Here is an 18,341-nt window from a genome sequence, read left to right on the forward strand (position 1 = left end):
GCTGTGTAAAACACAAAGGATTTAAAAAAAAACATATTTGGGAAGCAAATTGTCATTTCCAAATCACATGGTGGTGGTGGGGTAGTGTAGCAAATGCTGCCAGTTCTCTCCTATGCAAAAAGAGAAGGATATCAGAACTTGAGACTTAGAGATTCCTTCTCCACAATATCTCTCACAGTAATCTTTTCCTTTGCATCAGAAATGTTGTGGCCCAACACATTCAAATGTAATTGGAAAATATTGAACAAAATGAATAAAAGTATAATAGAACGTAGATAATGTTAATATATGAGGAGCTAGGACTCTGGGCAAGTCACTTAATGCCTTTTTGCCTCAGATCCTCATCTATAAAATGGGGACACACTGGAGAAGGAAACCATTCCAGTATCTTCACCCCAAAAAAAACCCATGGGCAAAGTCCATAAGCTCATGTAGCATCAGACATGACTGAACAACATTGATAAATGGTTTTCTAAGTCAATATGCGGCCCATCAGGATCCTTAGGTGTGGTTAGTGTCCCATCTTTTCTATTTGTGTTTGACTCCATTTCTCCAAATGGCTAATGTCATCACCTTAGTTATCATCCAAACTATCTGAATAGTCTTCTAATTCATCTTCCTGCCACTATTATCACCTCCTTTTAAACACAACTTTTATGCTGCAGCTCACATTAATTTTCTTAAACTGATCATGTCACTTCTCTGTTCTGTAAAACCTCCAGAGGCTTCTCATTGGCTTCTCCTGACTGTGACCTTCTAGGCTCCTCCCTAGGGCCTCAGTGGTCACCTCTTGGCCATGCCAAAACAAAAAATAGATTCAACTTTCTAATCACCCCAGATCTGGCCCTTATCCATAAATGTGAAGGCCAAAGGAAAGGTTTGGTGAGACTTCAATGATGCTCAGACCACCATCAACATGAGAAGACAATACCACTTCTAAAAGGAATACAAAGTCACTGTATCCTCACTTGTCCTGAGAAGGCTGAAAAGTTTATATCTGGTTTCGCATATATTTATGTGTCTGGGTTTTATCCAAGGTAAAATTTGTGGAGGAGAAGGTCACATAGAATTTAGAAGGATATGTTTGGGGGCAGCTAGGTGGCTAGAGAATCAGACCTGGAGACAGGAGTACCTGGATTCAAATCTGGCCTCAGATACTTCCTAGTAGTGTGACCCTGGGCAAGTCACTTGACCCCCATTGCCTAGCCCTTACCACTCTTCTGCCTCGGAACCGATACTACTTAATATTAATTCTAAGAAAGAAAGTGAGGATTTAAAAGAAAAAAAGATATGTCTGGATTTGCTCAAGTGAGAAGGTTCCCTTGTAGATCAGTAGAACTGTGCTTTCTAGACTGTAGTTCTATGAGGACAAGGACCTTGTTTCTTTTCCACTGTATCACAGTGCTCTGAATATATGCTAAATAAATGTTTCTTGAATCTGCTTGGAAGCCAGAGAGCAGAGGACTTACACACATGTGTGTATCTCTGGGGATGAGCTCCTAGAATACTGGGGGCTCAGAGGCCAAAGCAGGCAACCCTCTTACTTCCAGCTGAGTAACCTCTGTGCTAAAGTAAATCTCAACTGCTCATATTTCTAGAATGCTTTTTCATCTTGCCTCTGGACTTTGATGGCTCTGGAACTGAGAACGAGGCTGATGACTTTGTGCTTCACTGAAATCCCATTTACAAGCAAGTCCAGACATCGTCCCTGATGTCACTGGTTCTCCTCAAAAATGCAAGGGACAAACAACAGCCACGTTTGGGTAAGTGGACCTTCTGAGCTAGAAGCCTGGACAGTCATTCCTTCACTAATGGGTGTGGGTGTCTGGGGTGTATTTTGCACCTTTGTGGGAATCTACTTGTTTGTTCTCTTCACTGAGCTACCATTTGCCTCCAGGGCTCCCCCAGCTGCCTTTTCTCTGGAATTTTTCTTCTCTGGTTAGTTGTGACCCTCAGGCAAGCAAGTCACGCGCCATGTGTTTTGTGTCTCCTTCCGTACAGGATCCAAAGGGTGCCCTTCCCAGCAGAGGGCAGAAACATTCCCCTAGGCACTTCCTCCATACCCCAACAATGGGTTAATCAGGTTGCAGTGTCAGGAAGAGCCAAAAATCCAGACACAGAGCTAGCAAGTAGCTGAGGCAGTTTTTGAAATCAAGTCTCCAGACTCCAGGACCAATGGTGTCTATTTTAAGTCGATAGAACAAAGTTGTGTTTATTAATGTCCAAATAGTCCTGCTCTGCCCTCACCGCTCCCAGTCCCCCAAACACTTAACTAAAGGATTTAGAAATGTCTTTGGATACATTTTGGCATTATGCAAAAGAATAAACATATGAACATCTATTTTACAATAAGCCAATGGGGCATGTATGTGTCATCAGACTGCAATGCTAGCCTCATTCTCTAGGGACTCTGGGAAAACACTTCAGTATGTGTGCTTTTGGTCACCAAAACACATAGCCTTGGCACATGAAGGCATAGAGAGAGATAGATGGATAGACACAAATGTGACCTTGGACAAGTCACTTACACTCTGGCTCAGTGGATTGAGTACTGGGTCTGGAGTTAGGAACACCTGAGTTCAAATCTAGCCCTGGGCAAGTCACTTAACCTGTTTCTTTCATCCACTGTCGAAGGAAATGGCAAACCACTTTAGTATCTTTGCTAATAAAACTCTATGAATAGTATGGTCCACAGACTCACAGAGAGTCAGACACAACTGAACAACAAATCTCTCTCTCTCTCTCTCTCTCTCTCTCTCTCTCTCTCTCTCTCTCTCTCTCTCTCTCTCATACACACACTGAGACATAGGGAGAGAGAGAGAGAGAGAGAGAGAGAGAGAGAGAGAGAGAGAGAGAGAGTGTGTGTGTGTATGTGTGTGTGTGTGTGTGTGTGTTCATTGGAGAAGTGAGTTGGATTACAGTGAAGCAGTACAAACTTTTAGGAGAAGGCTGGCCAACCTGGATTGGAGGAGGAAAAGAAGAACACCAAAGAGAAAGAGCAAGAAAATGGGGAGCTGAGTCTGGCTTCAGTCTTGTTCCCGGTAGAAACAGCTGCAGAAGTTTCCCCCTCCTCTTGCTTCCCAGAGCTGAAAAGAAACAACCAGGGAGGAAGGCTGCAAAGCTTTCGTGTTTACATGCTCAGCCAAGGTACCTACCAGGTGTCAAGGCTTCAACATCCATCTAATGGGCAAATCAATCACCCTCCTTTCCATTCCCTAGGCTGCATTGCCTTTTGCTGGGAAGTAAAGAAGGGAGGAGAGATGAGTTGATTTGAAGCCTGCCTCTTGTCTCCAGATGATTGTGAAATGGGTTATGTGAGTACCTATTGCTTGACTTAATCCCTTGTTATTTATTGCACATTTTGTTTGAATTAAATACCTTAAGCTTTACTGTGGTGTCACGCGTTTCCTTCGGTTTGGGTAGGTGGAAATGGAGACTTAGTGCACCGAATGAGATCTGTGATTATCTGTTGAATATTATGGATCTGGAAGTAGCTGCCATGTTTAAAGGCTCGAGGTGCTCCACACAGTCAAGACAAAATGAGGGCATGCACCAAAGCACCCACAGAAGAACCACATGGCTGAAGACATTCCCATCCATGACTTCATGGTACCCAGAGAGGTCCCGTGATGTAGTAGTAAGAATCCTAGCTTTGGAGTCAGAAAACTTGGACTTAAGTTCTGACTTAGCTACTTTATGACCTTGGACCAAACACTTCTAATCTTTGGGTCTTAGTTGCCTCTTCCATAAAATGAAAGGGATGGCACTACTGAGCATGAATCCCAAGAAGGTCAGAGACCGAAAGAAAGGTCCCATAGAAACCAAATAATTACTTTTTTCCTGTAGGTAGAAAAAAACCTGACCATAAAGTATGTGCCTACTCATTGGGGGACGGATGAGCTCTGACGTGAGAATGGAACGGAGCACTATTATACTATAAGAAATAACAAATATGAGTTATTCAGAGAAACCTGGGAAAGCTTACAGGAACTGATAAAGAAGGAAGCAAACAAAACAAGGAAAATGATATATACAATGACTACAATAATGTAATCAAAAACAATGCTAAAAGGCAATTTAACTCAAATTCATTGAAATAACCGTGTCTTGGGCTTGGAAAAAAGAAGATACATACTTCCCTTCTCTCAATAGAAAGGGGAAGAGGGCCTCTATAGGGATAGTATTGCATATGCACCTATCAGTCAGTTTTACTTCATTTTTTCTTTGTCACAACAGAGGGTTCATTGGGGGAAAAGGGAGGGGGTATTGGGAAATGCCCAAGATAAAAAAAGCAGAAAGCATCCATATCTTTTTTTTCCAAAATGATAGGATTATACTGAATGATCTCTAAGGTGTCTTCCATGTCCGGTATTCTGTAATTCTCCACCTATGAAAAGAAGTGGTCTTCAGGAAGCTCTGATCCTACACCCATGAGTTCTGGGAAAAGGAGTTGAAGCACACACCAGAGGGTTCTGCTAGGGTAGGACTCTGGCCAGCAGTAGAGAAGGATGGTCCCTGTCACGTGTAGTTTTGCATTCAAACTTAAACCCAGCTTTGTCCAGCAGGATTCAACCCTTTTCCATAGACACATAAGCAATGTACCAAATTTAACCATCCCCTCCAGGTGCTGAAATTCAAGTAAGGCTTTGTCTACAGCAGTGCCACCCCCTTGTGGCTATATCTGATCGTGACAACTGGTCACTGAAAAAAGAAAGCAGGCCCTGGGAAGATGAGGACCACTGCTGGTGGAGCTTGGATACTGCTATTGGCTCCCAAGATTCCAAGCTGGTTTTTTTTCTCACATTTGTGCCTGTAGCATCATTGCCACAGTCCTTCTTTCCTAAGGCAGAGAGGGATCACTTGGGAACAGGAAGGCCAAGAAAGATTGGCAACCTGAGGTTGATGATTGTAAACCTGCTCAGTAAATTGTTATTCTTGTGAGGTCTGAAGGAGACAGATCAAGAAAGGGGTTAAAAGGCAGAAGAGTTGAAAGTATAATGCCTGCAGATATAGCCAACTCTTAATGGTCCTAGGGCTGATGCTCCAGTGTGTAGATTAGGGAGAATATGGGATTCTCTTATCTCAGTTTCTTACTGCTTACTATCTGTGTAGAATATTTTCCACTCCCTGTTAGGACTCTACTCTGCAGCCCACCTAAAAGGCTGGGGAGGAATAGGGAAGAGAATCATTTGTATTCCCTGAGATCATCTCCAGCAAACTATATGGTTGAAAAGAGGAGTTTAAAACCATTAAAAACCATTTAAAACGATGACCAACCAACATAAGATATATGGATTTCAATTATACTCATCCCCACCAGCAACAACCCATAACCAAGGATGAGCTGAATGGCAAAAAGTGGCAAGAAAGAAAAAAGAGGAGCAGGACAGGAAATTATCTCTTCAACTCTATCCTTCATTACTACCAAATCTATCTCTGTGATTCCATAATACTAAAATCTGAAATACCCATTTCTGCCCTTGGGCACAACTTTCTTCATCTCCACTCCTTCTACCCAAAATGCCCTACTATCTCTTCTTAATCTAATTCCTTCTCTTGTGTCAAGGCCCAGATTACAAACAAACAAAGAACTTCCCCTCAAAGAGTCCACCACATAGGGCACTAAACATTATAGATATATAGATAAGCAAAATAAAAGGCGAAGATCAAAAATGGTAAGAAACACCAAGCAAAGTGCTCTAAAAATATTTGAGGAAAAGAGCATCAAGGTCTTGAGGGTGGGGAATCAGGTTGCCCCTCAGTAGAGGTCTTCAAGAGAAGGGTGTATAACCACTTATTAGGAATGTTATATAGAAAGTTGGACTTGATGCCCTGAAGTCCCATCTGATTCTGAGCTGTTGCCTCCATAGGGCAGAGTAGGCACTTGGCAAATATTAATGGAAGGTATAAAAAAAGGGCAGAGAAAGTCAGTCTGCCTTTCTTTTTTCCTTCTGTGCATAAGGATCAACCCTTCACTTTCCCAGTAATCCTTCTCACTGCACCTACCACCAGAGCCTTTTTATGTCAAAAGAATAAGGAGACTTTAAGGGAAGGTTAGAGAGAAGAGAAGATGGTTTCATTTGGCCCAAGAATTTGGTGATGGAATACTCCAATTGGTGTCCTTCCATCTATCCATTTTTCTACCTAATCTGATCATGGGAACTGTGAAACCTCATAAACTCTGTATATCTCACTCAACAAGGCTCCATGAAGGAAAACTAAGGGAAGGGAAGGGGATGAAAGGAGCTAGGGCAGGATAGAAGGACATGCAAGAGTGACTGAGGCAGGAACCCAGGTCTATAGGGATTTTCCTCCTGTGTCATTCTGACTTCAGTCTGAAGCATTTATCACATCTCCCCAACTAGATTAAAAATCCCTCCAGGACACAGGCTATGTCTTTAGAAATTCTTTGTGTCCCCAGGATTTTTTTTAGCTCTTAAGAAGAAAGGAGGGAATCAAAGAAAAGGAAGTACTCTGAAATTTCAGGGTAGATGTGATGCATAGGTAGTGTTAATGCATAAAGGAGAGATAACAGAACTACTTAACTCTTGTTTTGTGGTGAAGATCATGGGGGCTGTGAGACCTCATAAACCCTGAATAGCTCCCTCCTATTCCTACAAGTTCCATGAAGTAGGGGGAATGGAGGAAGAAGGAAAGAGACAGCATCATGAAGCAAGGAAATCAGAGAAACAGGTTGGAAGGACAAAGAAACAGAGACAAGGCTAAGCTTTTGCAGGAGAACCAGTGTGGAAAATGTAGATTTAATGGAATGGAGATGGCCTATTTAAAAAAAAAATCTCTCTCCACCCCAACCCACTCTCCTCCCCAAAAAGATTCCCCTCTCTCAAGTAACTGAAGTCTTAATTTGTGCTCAGTTTCTTCCTCTCCCACCTAGCATGAACTTAGGGTCAGGAGACCTCCGGCACAGAAGGAATAGTGCGGGACACTCCCTAGTATTTTTTTCTATGATTCTGGGGTGAGGTGGGACTGGGTGTGGGTAGAAAACCCCTTCCTCCAAAAAGGCACAACCATCTTTCCTGCTCAGCTCTGCAGCCATATCTAGGATAGGGAAAGGAACTGAATACACAGGACTTTGGAAAACCATCAGTGGGTTTCAGGTTACAGTCTAAGTTGACCTCTAACAGTTAGACTCAATTTCTGTGAGCCTAAGAAGTGCTGCCCGAGTAGTGGAGGGAGTGGGGGGTGCTGTACATAGCCGCTGGGGCAGATCCTCTTCTGGGCATATGAGCTGGCGGACTCTCTGGAAGACAAAGGATAGAGGCTATAAGAAGATACAACACTGGGGGTGAGAAACTCTGACTCTTACCTACATCAGGCTCAACCCTTTCATCCCACAAACTCTTCTCCTATTGTCTTCTTCCGATCTGAGTACACACTCTGGCTTCCTACTTTGCCATGCCCACCAAGTCTCCCGCCATTTTCCTCAAACCCAAAACCATAGCCCTTAAACTCATAAGCACAGCCTGACTTCCTAACCTTGAAGACAGGGTACAGTGTAATCACACTCTTTAAATTCTAAGTGATTGTTCCAGAACAAGTTGGGGTTTTTTTTTTTGGCCTGTCTCTAGAACTAGAACTAATGCTTGGAAGTCGTGGGAAGGTAGGTTTCAAGTCAATATAAGGAAGAACTTTCTATCTATATCCAGAACTAGAATAGGCTGCTTTGGAAGGCAGGAGGCAATATGTTCCTTTTTACTGAAAGTAATCAAGAATGAGCTAGATAACCTGTCAAGGAAGTGGAAGAGAGAGAGGATTGATATTTCTGGTATAGATTGGACTAGATGACTGCTAAAGTTCTTTTGAATTCATAGTCTATAATCCTTTTTTCCCTCAAACCCTTACCTTCTGTCTTAGAACCAATACTAAGTACCTATTCCAAGGCATAAGAGCTGGGCAACTGGGGTTAAGTGACTTGCCTAGGATCACATAGCTAGGAAGTGTCTGAGTCCATATTTGAACTCAGGACCTCCCATCTTTAGGGCTGTCTCCCTATCCCCTGAGCCACCAAACTGCTGTCCCTCTTCAATCCCTTAATGCTAGCATCTAACAATCTTAATGGTTTTTGTCACTTGCTAATTTATGAAAGGCCATCTACCAAGACAGCTACCATGCCTCTTCCCATTCTAACTTCTCCCTTCCATTCCATCCTCCACCCTTCATTATTCTTTTTTTTTTAACCCTTACCTTCCGTCTTGGAGTCAATACTGTATATTGGCTCCAAGGCAAAAGAGTGGTAAGGGTAGGCAATGGGGGTCAAGTGACTTGCCCACAGTCACACAGCTGGGAAATGTCTGAGGCCAGATTTGAACCTAGGACCTCCCGTCTCTAGGCCTGGCTCTCAATCCACTGAGCTACCCAGCTGCCCCCCTTTCATTATTCTTAAAGTACTAATCTAAGCTTCTTAGAGTGTACCCTTCCCACTTCCCCAGCCTTAGTCCTCCCTACCTCCCTCAGGGAGCCTTTGAGAGTTATCAGCTTGTAACCACTCCAGGCAGGGATGCAGACCATGGAAGAGAGTGCCAGGAGCCAGCCCAGAGCATCACCCCACCATGGATAAGTGTACTTCTTGTTGTAGGTCAGCGGGGTGTACTTGGCCAAAGAGAAAAGGAAAGTGGCCTAAGGATAAAGAATAGGAATGGAAAGAGGTCAGTGAAGGTAGAGCCCTTGGAAACTCAGACCAACCCTCCCGCTGCCCATCATTCTATAGAGCTTGTGTATCAGGAAGGCTACTCCCCATCCCTGCTTTTCATTGTCTTGTCCTCAAATCTCTTCTATACTCTGTTAAACAATTCACCTGTTCCTGGAAATCTTTTCTGATTAGCTCTTCCTTGGCCCAAATTATACAATTATTGCACAGTCCGCTTAACTTACAGGATCCATTGTTTATGCTACATTCATTTGCACTTGCTTAAATGCTAATGTTTTATATATATGCATATACATATATATATTCTTTGACCTTCTTCATGAGTCAGTTTTATCTTTGAGTTTCTCAAGGGATTATTGGTATCTCCTCTTTCTCTGTATCTCACAGTAGTACCTAGCTCAAGAAACCATCCACAGAGGGTGCTAGACATGCACTACTAGCAGATTGAGGTAACATGGCCAAAAAAAACCCAAATATAGAATTAACCTCCCACCCCGCTAGGTCCTTATCCTGGCTCTGTCACTAGACTCTGTGGCCTCAATCTCTGAAACTTTTCTTGTCCACAGCTCCTTACTCTTACATATGACAGGAACTTTTCTCTTCGCCAACAAGGAAGGAGAAGGAGAATCTAAGCTATAAAGTACTTTGAGATCAACTGAAAAGTTGTTTCCTGGAGGATGCGATGCTCCCTCCAGAAACTGTTTCTACTTCTTGTGCCCTCACCCCTTCAACCTATCTTGCTTCCTCTGGGCTTTTCTTACTGTGCATACAGCTGGTGTGAGAAATATCCAGCAATATTTGATAACAGGCCATGGCCGATAGCCAATCATATCTTCAATGTTATCATAGAATCTCTCAGCTCCTGCAAGAAGATGGGAGGAGAAGAAGAGAAAGAGGGAGAAATTGTTTATATGCCTTTCTGCTCTTCAGGACAATAGGATGAGAGTCATGCATGGGGCCCAAAACATGAGAGATGCCATGGTGGTATAAAGTTATTATGGCAAAATGATAATGGGTCTGATCCACAGCAGGATTAATATAATTCAGAATTATAGCATAACTTTCTGACTTCCAATGTGATTAAAGGGGGTAGTAGAGAGAGTTTGACTAAATTTCTTTCCTCAGAGAATTTTAAGAAAAGGACAAAAACCTGTACCCTTGGGATAACATAGGTATAGTCCTCCTCACTAGAGGATAGAGGTTGGATGAAATGACCCCTTAAATGGCCCTTCCAACCTCTAGGAGTCCAGAAGAGCAGCCACCTTGCTGGAAGGATCCTGGGGAAAGGTACTCATCAGTATACCTTTGATGCCTGAGTGTCTTCTCTGCTAAGGAAACATCTTTGGGTCAGGGTCACTTACCATATACCCAGGCCACACAGAGTGTCTCAAAGATGGCTACAAATAATAGGCACATGCCACTGGCCGCATAGTAGTCAAATAGCTGAAACACATACATTCCACCCTGGCAAAGAAAAAAGAGAGGAGAGGAACATCTGGGGGACCTGTCCACCTCCACACCCATGGGATATCCCCAATGGGCTATTGCAGTCCATGGAGCATAAAAACAGAGCCACTCTTCCCTTTCAGTGGCCTCAGGTTAGGAGAATCCTTTAACTAGGGTCAGAATACAGCTGAAAGTATCTGGACATTTGCCCAGATAGTCTAAGAGCCAGCTGGTACTTTTCTTTGTGTGGGGCAATAGACATATAGGAAATTTCTCTTCATTATCAGAGGATCATAGATTTAGATCTGGAATGTATCTAAGAGCCCATCAAATAAGAAGTTTCAAGACTCATCTGTTTCCCATTTCCTGGACCATCATATGGAATAAAACAGTCTCTTCTTCCTTTGAAGCTTCCTTTGAAGCACTTGCCCATGAAATGGGTAAAGGGGACTTGACTTTGCTAGTGGCCCAGCTCTGGGTCCAAAATTCTATCTCTCAGGACCAATGAGGTAAGCTCTCTCTGGTCAGATTTCTTGCCAGTTCTGATATTCAACCTTCCTTCTTCACTACATTTCTCAGTCTACCATGGAAGCCTGTGGTAGAATATTTGCCTCCCATTTCTCCAGGATAAAGAAAAGGAAGCAATGGCACCCTTCGCTTCCTGGGAAGACCTGATGCTTCAGAAATTTGCCCTATCTCTTTGGTGAGGGTTGAGCTACTCTGACTCTGACACACATCTAATGCATCCCAGACTCTAGCTCCAAGGGCCACTCACCTCAGTGAGCATAATCAGTCCAATGAGGTAGGAGAGGACAGAAATTGCCAGAATAAGAGTTTCCCGTCTGTTCTTCTTTCGAAGGATGTTGGGGTACATGTCCACCAAGGCCGTCACCAGGCTCTCCACACATACAAACTAGATGAGAGGGCAAAGAATTCTAGAGGAGGGTTGTTCCCAAGATAAACTTCATCAGCTCTCTCTCTCCCCAGGGTTGGCCAACTCTTTAAGATTCTTTAAGCACACTTTCAGAGTCCTCTTCACACCAACTGGCTTATGTCTCATTAAGTCCTGGACTCATGTCCAAAGATCCTAGTGCTACTCAGAAGGGATCCTGCACTTCTGACATTCCCTCCCCCATCTTCCAACTAAAACTTCTGCAGAAAGTCCTCTTCTCCCATGGGGCTCCACTTGTCTCCTTTATTTCCCTCCAGTCACCCACCCACCCCATCCAACACCCGAACACACACACACACACACACACACACACACACACACACACACACATACACTCACTCACTCACACGTCTGTCAGTCTTCAGGTGGGAGGTAATGATTTATACCTGGCTATCCAGCCCAAGCAGCACAACCATGAGGAAGAAACAACAGGCCCAAAGAGGAGAGAAAGGTAACATCACCACAGCCCTGGGGTATGCAATGAAAGCCAATCCAGGACCTATAGCAAGAAGCAAAGTAAAAGAGTCTAGTCCTGGAAAGAGGGTAAGGATCATTAAAAGGGAAAGAACAGGGGATGCTCAACTACAAAAACATTTCCATTTAAAATCAGAAGATCTGGATTCAGGTGAACCCTGACTCCCTTAGATCTACACCATCCCAGAGAAAAAGGCAGTATGGTTGTGTGGGAAATGAGTTTCATTTGGAATCAGAAGCTATGGATTTCAATGATGACTCTGCCGGGTGTGACCTTTTGCAATTCCCAGCTTCTCTTGACCTCATTTTTCCCATAAGTCGAATTAAGAGGTTAGACTATGATCAATTCCTTCCCACTCTAATTCTGAGATTCCAAGATCCTAATCCTCACTCTGGTCACTATACTCCCAAGGGACCACTCCCCACATTCCCCAGCTTCTGCCCCTACAAATGAGATACTAGATGGAGAGGGGATATAAAATCACAGAGCTAAAAAGAGATTTTTTTTTAGTCATTAACTTTTTCATCTAAACTCTCTCATTTGACAAGTAAGGGAAACTGAGACCCAAAGGAATAAGTAACTTGAGTTGTGACCACACAACAGCTAGCAATCTAACCCAAGTCTCCTAACTCCCAGGCACTGTCCTTCCCATTACACTATATGGCATTTTCCAAGAAAGTACCCTGTATGTAAGATGGCACTGGGGGGGTCAGCTGTGACACAGTAAGCCCCACCTACACATCATCTTTATGCACAGGATTCTTAGATCGATTTGTCCAACCCTAACCTCTCTCCTGCCCTCTAGGTCTCACATTTCCACTGCCTATTGAGCATCTCAAACTCATTATCTCACAGTAGTTCCAAAACTAAACTTGATATCTTTTCTCCCAGATCCTCCCCACATCCCTTCCTTCCGAACTATTGCCGTCAAGGACAACACCACCCTTCCAATCACCCAGGCTTGTAGTTTAGGGGTCATCCTGGACTCCTCGATTTCAACTATGCCTATACCCAGTCAGTGGCTAAGTCCTACCATTTCTTCCCAACTATATTCTCCTTTCTTCTCTCACCAGCTCATGCCTGGACTATTGAATCAGCATGCTGGTTGGTCTCCCTGATCTTTAAATCTCTACCCACTTCAGTCCATCTTTTACTTCACTTTAAACTGATCTTCCTGAAACACAGGTCCAATCAAATTATCCCCTCCAACTCCAGGGACTCCCTGTCTTCTCCAGGATCAAATATAAAATCCTATTTGGCTATTAAAATCCTCCATAAGCTGGCCCTTTCCTACCTTTCTAGGCATCTTATATCTTGCACCTGACACACCATATCTCAAATTCAGGCATTTACACTAGCTGTCATCCATGCCTAGAATTCTTTTCTTCCTTCATCTCTGCCTTCTGGCTTCATTCAAGTCTTTGCTACAGTCTTACTTTCTGCCTTTTGCAGTATTCCTTATTGTAGGTACCTCCCCTGTTATATAATCTCCAGTTCATGCTTTCTATATCTTATTTGTACATAATTTTTTGCCTTTTGTGTTGCCTATCAATATGGAAGCTCCTAGAGAGCAGAGACTTTTGGTTTGGGGCTTGGGGGGGAAGTGGCCTTTCAGTGTATTCTCAACACTTAGCACAGTGCCTGGCACATAGTAGGCACTGATTAAAGGCTTGTTGACTACACACCTTCTAGGTTGTTCTTTGGTCTCCCTAAAACTCAGCCTAGTATTCCTCCATTGCCCTCCACTTTGAGATGGCTAGACTACATTTTCCCCAACCTGGCAGTATCAGTGGGCATTGCTGAGATTTCCCCAGGAAAGTCCCAGCCTGCAAGAGTCTTCCTCATTATGGATCAGTATGCTGCTGGTGTCAGAGCTGACCCCACTCCAGGACCCAAGCATTCCTTCTGCTCCTTCTAGGTCAGTGCCACTCACCTGACTCTGCCACCTCGGATATGGGCACCCCCTGCTCCTGAGACATGAAGCCCAGAATGGAGAAGATAGCAAAACCAGCCACAAAGCTGGTGCCACTATTCAGGAAGCATAGTGAGATGCAGTCCCTGGGGGAAGGGAAGAGCCAGAAGTAGTAAGACGAGCACAGCTAATCACCTTCCCATCAAACACCCAATTGCAGTCAAACATCCAGGAGACTGTAATCACTCCGAGGACTTGCCCACTGCCTCAGTCTTTTGGAAGGAGGGAGAGCTATCAGCAGGGCCTTGCACATGTTCTCTACTTAATAAGAGCCTGTTGATTAAAGAAATCAATTCTAAAAAATAGTCCCTTCCATACCCAAATTCTAGCTCCTCCAGGAAGCCTTCCTTGACCCTCACAACTAGAAGTAATCTCTCTCCTTACATCTCTGGCATTACTTTGCACCACTCCAATGTGCTTACATTCCATTTTAAGTCAGTTATTGGAGCATGATTGTAAATTGCATGTCCAAGAAACTCATCACCTAGTGGTCAACCCATTGTTGATGAGCTTTTGAATTTTTTTGTGTTTTTTAGAACTGGTGAAGCCTATGAACTTTCCCCCAGAAAAATGTTTTTAAATTCATAAAATAAAATAAATAGAATTATAAAGTAAACCAATTCTGTTGAAGTAGAGTTATCAATTCTTTTTTCAAAAAAGCTCACAAATAGGCAGCTAGGTGGCTCAGAGGATAAAGAGTCAGGCCTGGAGGTGGGAGATCCTTCAAACCCAAAATCAAACACTTTCTAGCTGTCTGATCCTGGGCAAGTCACTTAACCCAACTGCCTAGCCCTTACCAATCTTCCTAGAATCAATACTTAATATACTAAGTATCTTGTGTGTGTGTATATATATATATGTATATATATGTATATATATACATATATACCTAAAATATGATAATATACTTTGTATATCATATATTCTATAATCTTAGCATATATTAAGTATACTTAGTATCAAATTTAAGATAAAAGGAAAGGTTTTTTAAAATAAAAATAAAATAAAATCTACAGCAGATTGCTTACCATCTCAGAGAGGAGAGAAGGGAGGGAGGGTTGGAAGAAGGAAGAGAATTTAGAACTCAAAAAACATTTCTTTAATAAACATGAAGGGGGCAGTTAGGTAGCTCAATGGATTGAGAACCAAACCCAGAGACAGGATGTCCTGGATTCAAGTCTGACCTCAGACACTTCCTAGTTGTGTGACCCTGGGTAAGGCACTTAACCCCCATTGCCTAGCCCTTACCGTAAGGATTTTAATGGATTTTAATGATAATAAATAAATAAATGAAAAATGGGGGGAGAGAGAATAAAATGTTATTTTTAAGACTTGTCTGCATTAACAAATAATATGGTAAGATGGTAAAAGGTGGTAGAGAGGCATGGGCATGCTAGTGTGATCGTTTAACAATCAACCATTCAAAACACAAAAAGGATACACTTTTAAGTATAATCTAGATTCATAACATTTAATGCTGATGTTATTGTTAATGTCTTTTTTATGTCAGTGTTTTCAATCTACATTATTAACATTTTTTCCCATCACTTCCTTTAAGTCGGGATAATCAACAAAACAATGAACCAAGTCCTGCTCTGTGGCATTGGACAATTTCAGCGCCATAAATGCTTCACTCTGAAAATTTAATAATTAGCTTTCACGAACTATTACCCCTGCAGAGAGTACCGGAGGTGGACAGAGAATTGTCCCAGGATTAAATATCTCCAGAGGATGATCTACAAAGCAGATGATGTAGAGTGGTTGCTATTAGCAACCCTGGTCTCAAACTTGCTGCCCACCTGAAATCATCCTTCAAGAGCCCTACCTCCCACTGACCCCTGCCCACTGTAGTATCTAAAGTAGTGCTTCACCATTCCTTCTTTTCACCCTGAGAAAGGGCTGGTTTTATTTCACCACATCATTAGAAGAAGTAGAAAGACGACTGGAGAAAATTTAGACAAGTCAGTAGATTCTTCCAAATTGTCCTTGGATAGGACCTCCCTAGAGGGTCGACTCTGTCATATTCAAAATGCATTTTTTTAAGCTTCTACTATGAACAATGTCAAGGACAAAGAGTGACTTGAAAATCAGGAAGACTGAGTTTCAGTGCCTTCTTCTGACCCACACTGGCTGTCTGACTCTGGACAAATCACTCAGTCTTTCAGCGTCCTAGACAATCCTCAGTTATAAACTGCAGGGGCAAAGGGGGCATTTGGGTGGCTCAGTGGACTGAGAGCCAGGCTCAGAGACAGGAGGTCCTGGGTTGAAATGTGACTTCAGACACTTCCCAGCTGTGTGACCTTGGGCAAGTCACTTGACCCCCATTCCCTAGTCCTTACTACTATTCTGCCTTGGAATCAATACACTGTATTCCAAGACGTAAGGTAAGGGTTTAAATAAATAAACAAACAAATAAATGAATGAATGAATGAATGAATGAATAAATAAATAAATGAATAAACAAACAAACAAATAAATAAATAGATGAATGAATGAATGAATTGCAGGAGCAGTGAGGTAGCTCAGTGCATAGACAGCCAGGCCTGGAGGGGCCCTGGGTTCAAATCTATCCTTAGGCAATTCCTAACTGTATGATCCTAGGCAAGTCACTTAACCCCCATTGCCTAGCCTCCACTACTCTTCTGCTACTGAGGATTGATTCTAAGACAAAAGGTATGTGTTTGATTTTTTTTTAATTCTAAATTGCAGAGTAACTGTTGACTTATAGTAAGCAAAGGAGTTTCCTTGCCAAGGAGTTTCCCTAAAGCATGTAATCACAAGTCCAAACCCAAAACACATAGCTCATGAGTTTGAACAAAATGTACAAAGCACTGAACTAGACATAGATTGAAAATTATTTCAGGTTTTTTATAGCTGCTATTGCTAAGCTCAATAGGTCTTTGACTTCTAATCTAAAAATCCTGCTATTTTGCTATATAGATGAATGAGTTCAGTAAAACTGTTGGAAAGTAGCTTGTTTAATTTTGAGACGGCAAGTGTAATCCATTTTGTCTGTTGACTGATAGATCATGCAAAAATTAGAAAGGTTTGTTGTTGGCACTTTATTCTTTAAATTATCTTTCATTTACATATGATTGATCACATGGTTTGATGGGGATATGATTGGGGGTTTTGGCAATAAAAGATCACTCTATTGCAAATATGAGTAATATGGAAACAGGTTTTGAACAATGATACATGTATAACCCAGTGGAACTGCTTGTCAGCTCCAGGAGGGGGGCAGAAAGATTGAGGGAGAGTTAAGGAGGAGGAATCATGAATTATGGAACTATGGAAAAAATATTCTTAATTAATTAATTAAAATTTTAAGATTGAAGTACATAAAAAAATGAATTATCTTTCATTATCTGTTATACTTGGGCAAATGGCTCTGTGAGAGTTACACGTGGTCCCCACCCTCAGGAAGCTTACAATCTAATAATGGGAAGAAGACAACAATAATTCTAGCACAAATCAGGCAATAGTAAGAGGATAGGATAAATCAAATAGAGAGGGATATGAGATTAAAAGAGAGAAGGAAGCTGATTTCATTCATGAGAGGATGGGGTAGGAAGGGGAGAGAGAAACAAGAGTAATAGAATGACAAAATATATCTAAAGGCTCACTTCCCACATTACCTGTAACAGTTGTTGTGGTATTTATTGTAGCTGCCCAAGGCTGTCAGACACCCCAGACAGATGGCATAAGAGAAGAAGATCTGGGTGCCGGCATCCATCCACACCTGTAATGAGAAAGGCCAGCAAAGCTAAGCAATATTTATTCATCAAGAAATCTGCCTCTAGAACTGTACGCAGAGACATTACTAAGTTTTTATACATGCAAACAAAATATTTGTAGGATAAGAAACTGGCAAATGAGGGATGGGCGAACCCAGCCTGTATATGATAGATCTTTGACTCCTGTTTCCAGAGCCAATATGTTGGGCATTGCCCAATGAAAATGCAATTGGTAGGAAACAATGATCAGAATTCCCTAGAGACTTGGGGAGGGGGGAGGTAAAGACTTGGGGTATATTCTAAAGCAAAGACAAGTCTGTCCCAGAGAAATTCCCAAGTACTAGACCATAGTCCTGAGAGTAGCTGAGAGTTTCCTTGTTTCTCCCAATCTCTTATAGAAGGAATAAGAGAAAAGTTCCAAGCAGAAAGAGATAAGTCATCATAGGATCCTAGAATATTAAAAGTTGGATATACCTCCCTTCCTTCTTTGCAGAGGTAGAGGACTGTGGGTATGGACCATACCTATATACTGCATATACTTGTATGTCTGTCAGAATCAATTCAAGTATTGGCTTTGCTAAACTTCTTTTAAAAAAAACTCTTTGTGACAAAGAATGGCTTACTTGGTAGGGCAGAGGGAAGGAGGGAAGGGTACACTGGGAAAAAGAATGATATAAAAATAGAATCATAAAACAGTGTGATATAAAAATAGCAATATTTTTTAGAATATTAGAACTGGAGGGGATTGCAATAGTTGTACCTGTCCCTTCCAACTTCTTGTCCCTGGGGAAATGTTGTACCTTACCCCATCCACATTTTGTTTGACCAGGCCTAACCTGACCAACTAACTCGGGAGGTTTTGAGGCAGAAACTCTGTGGATATTGCCCCTAAAAATTAATTCACATTTATGTAGCCCTTAGAGTTGATAACTACATGCTTTCTTCACAAGTGTTATTCAAGTGTTATTATCCCTTTCTTACAGATGAGGAAATCAATCATCATGATCATATTTACATATGTGTGTTTTAAGTTTGGTCATTTTTTATACCTATTGTGACATTTGAGCCTCACAACAACCCTGTGAGGTAGG

General features: G+C 42.2%; 1 protein-coding gene across 6 annotated transcripts in view; it reads right to left on the reverse strand.

Moving 5' to 3' along the window:
* Positions 1-4,031: 4,031 nt before the first annotated feature.
* Positions 4,032-18,341, reverse strand: part of SLC6A13 (solute carrier family 6 member 13) — a 57,161-nt gene continuing 42,851 nt past the window's right edge. For all 6 annotated transcript variants that reach the window (XM_044679418.1, XM_044679416.1, XM_044679414.1 and 3 more), the window contains exons 8-15: positions 17,152-17,255; positions 13,475-13,599; positions 11,453-11,565; positions 10,890-11,027; positions 10,030-10,132; positions 9,430-9,530; positions 8,467-8,637; positions 4,032-7,261 (exon numbers count right to left, since the gene is read on the reverse strand). In XM_044679418.1, the coding sequence (XP_044535353.1) occupies positions 7,139-7,261; positions 8,467-8,637; positions 9,430-9,530; positions 10,030-10,132; positions 10,890-11,027; positions 11,453-11,565; positions 13,475-13,599; positions 17,152-17,255 (978 nt within the window). In that variant the 3' untranslated portion in view covers positions 4,032-7,138. The remainder of the gene's footprint in view (positions 7,262-8,466; positions 8,638-9,429; positions 9,531-10,029; positions 10,133-10,889; positions 11,028-11,452; positions 11,566-13,474; positions 13,600-17,151; positions 17,256-18,341) is intronic.

The sequence above is a fragment of the Gracilinanus agilis genome, chromosome 5 (genome assembly GCF_016433145.1).
Source record: "Gracilinanus agilis isolate LMUSP501 chromosome 5, AgileGrace, whole genome shotgun sequence".
NCBI classification, from domain to species: domain Eukaryota; kingdom Metazoa; phylum Chordata; class Mammalia; order Didelphimorphia; family Didelphidae; genus Gracilinanus; species Gracilinanus agilis.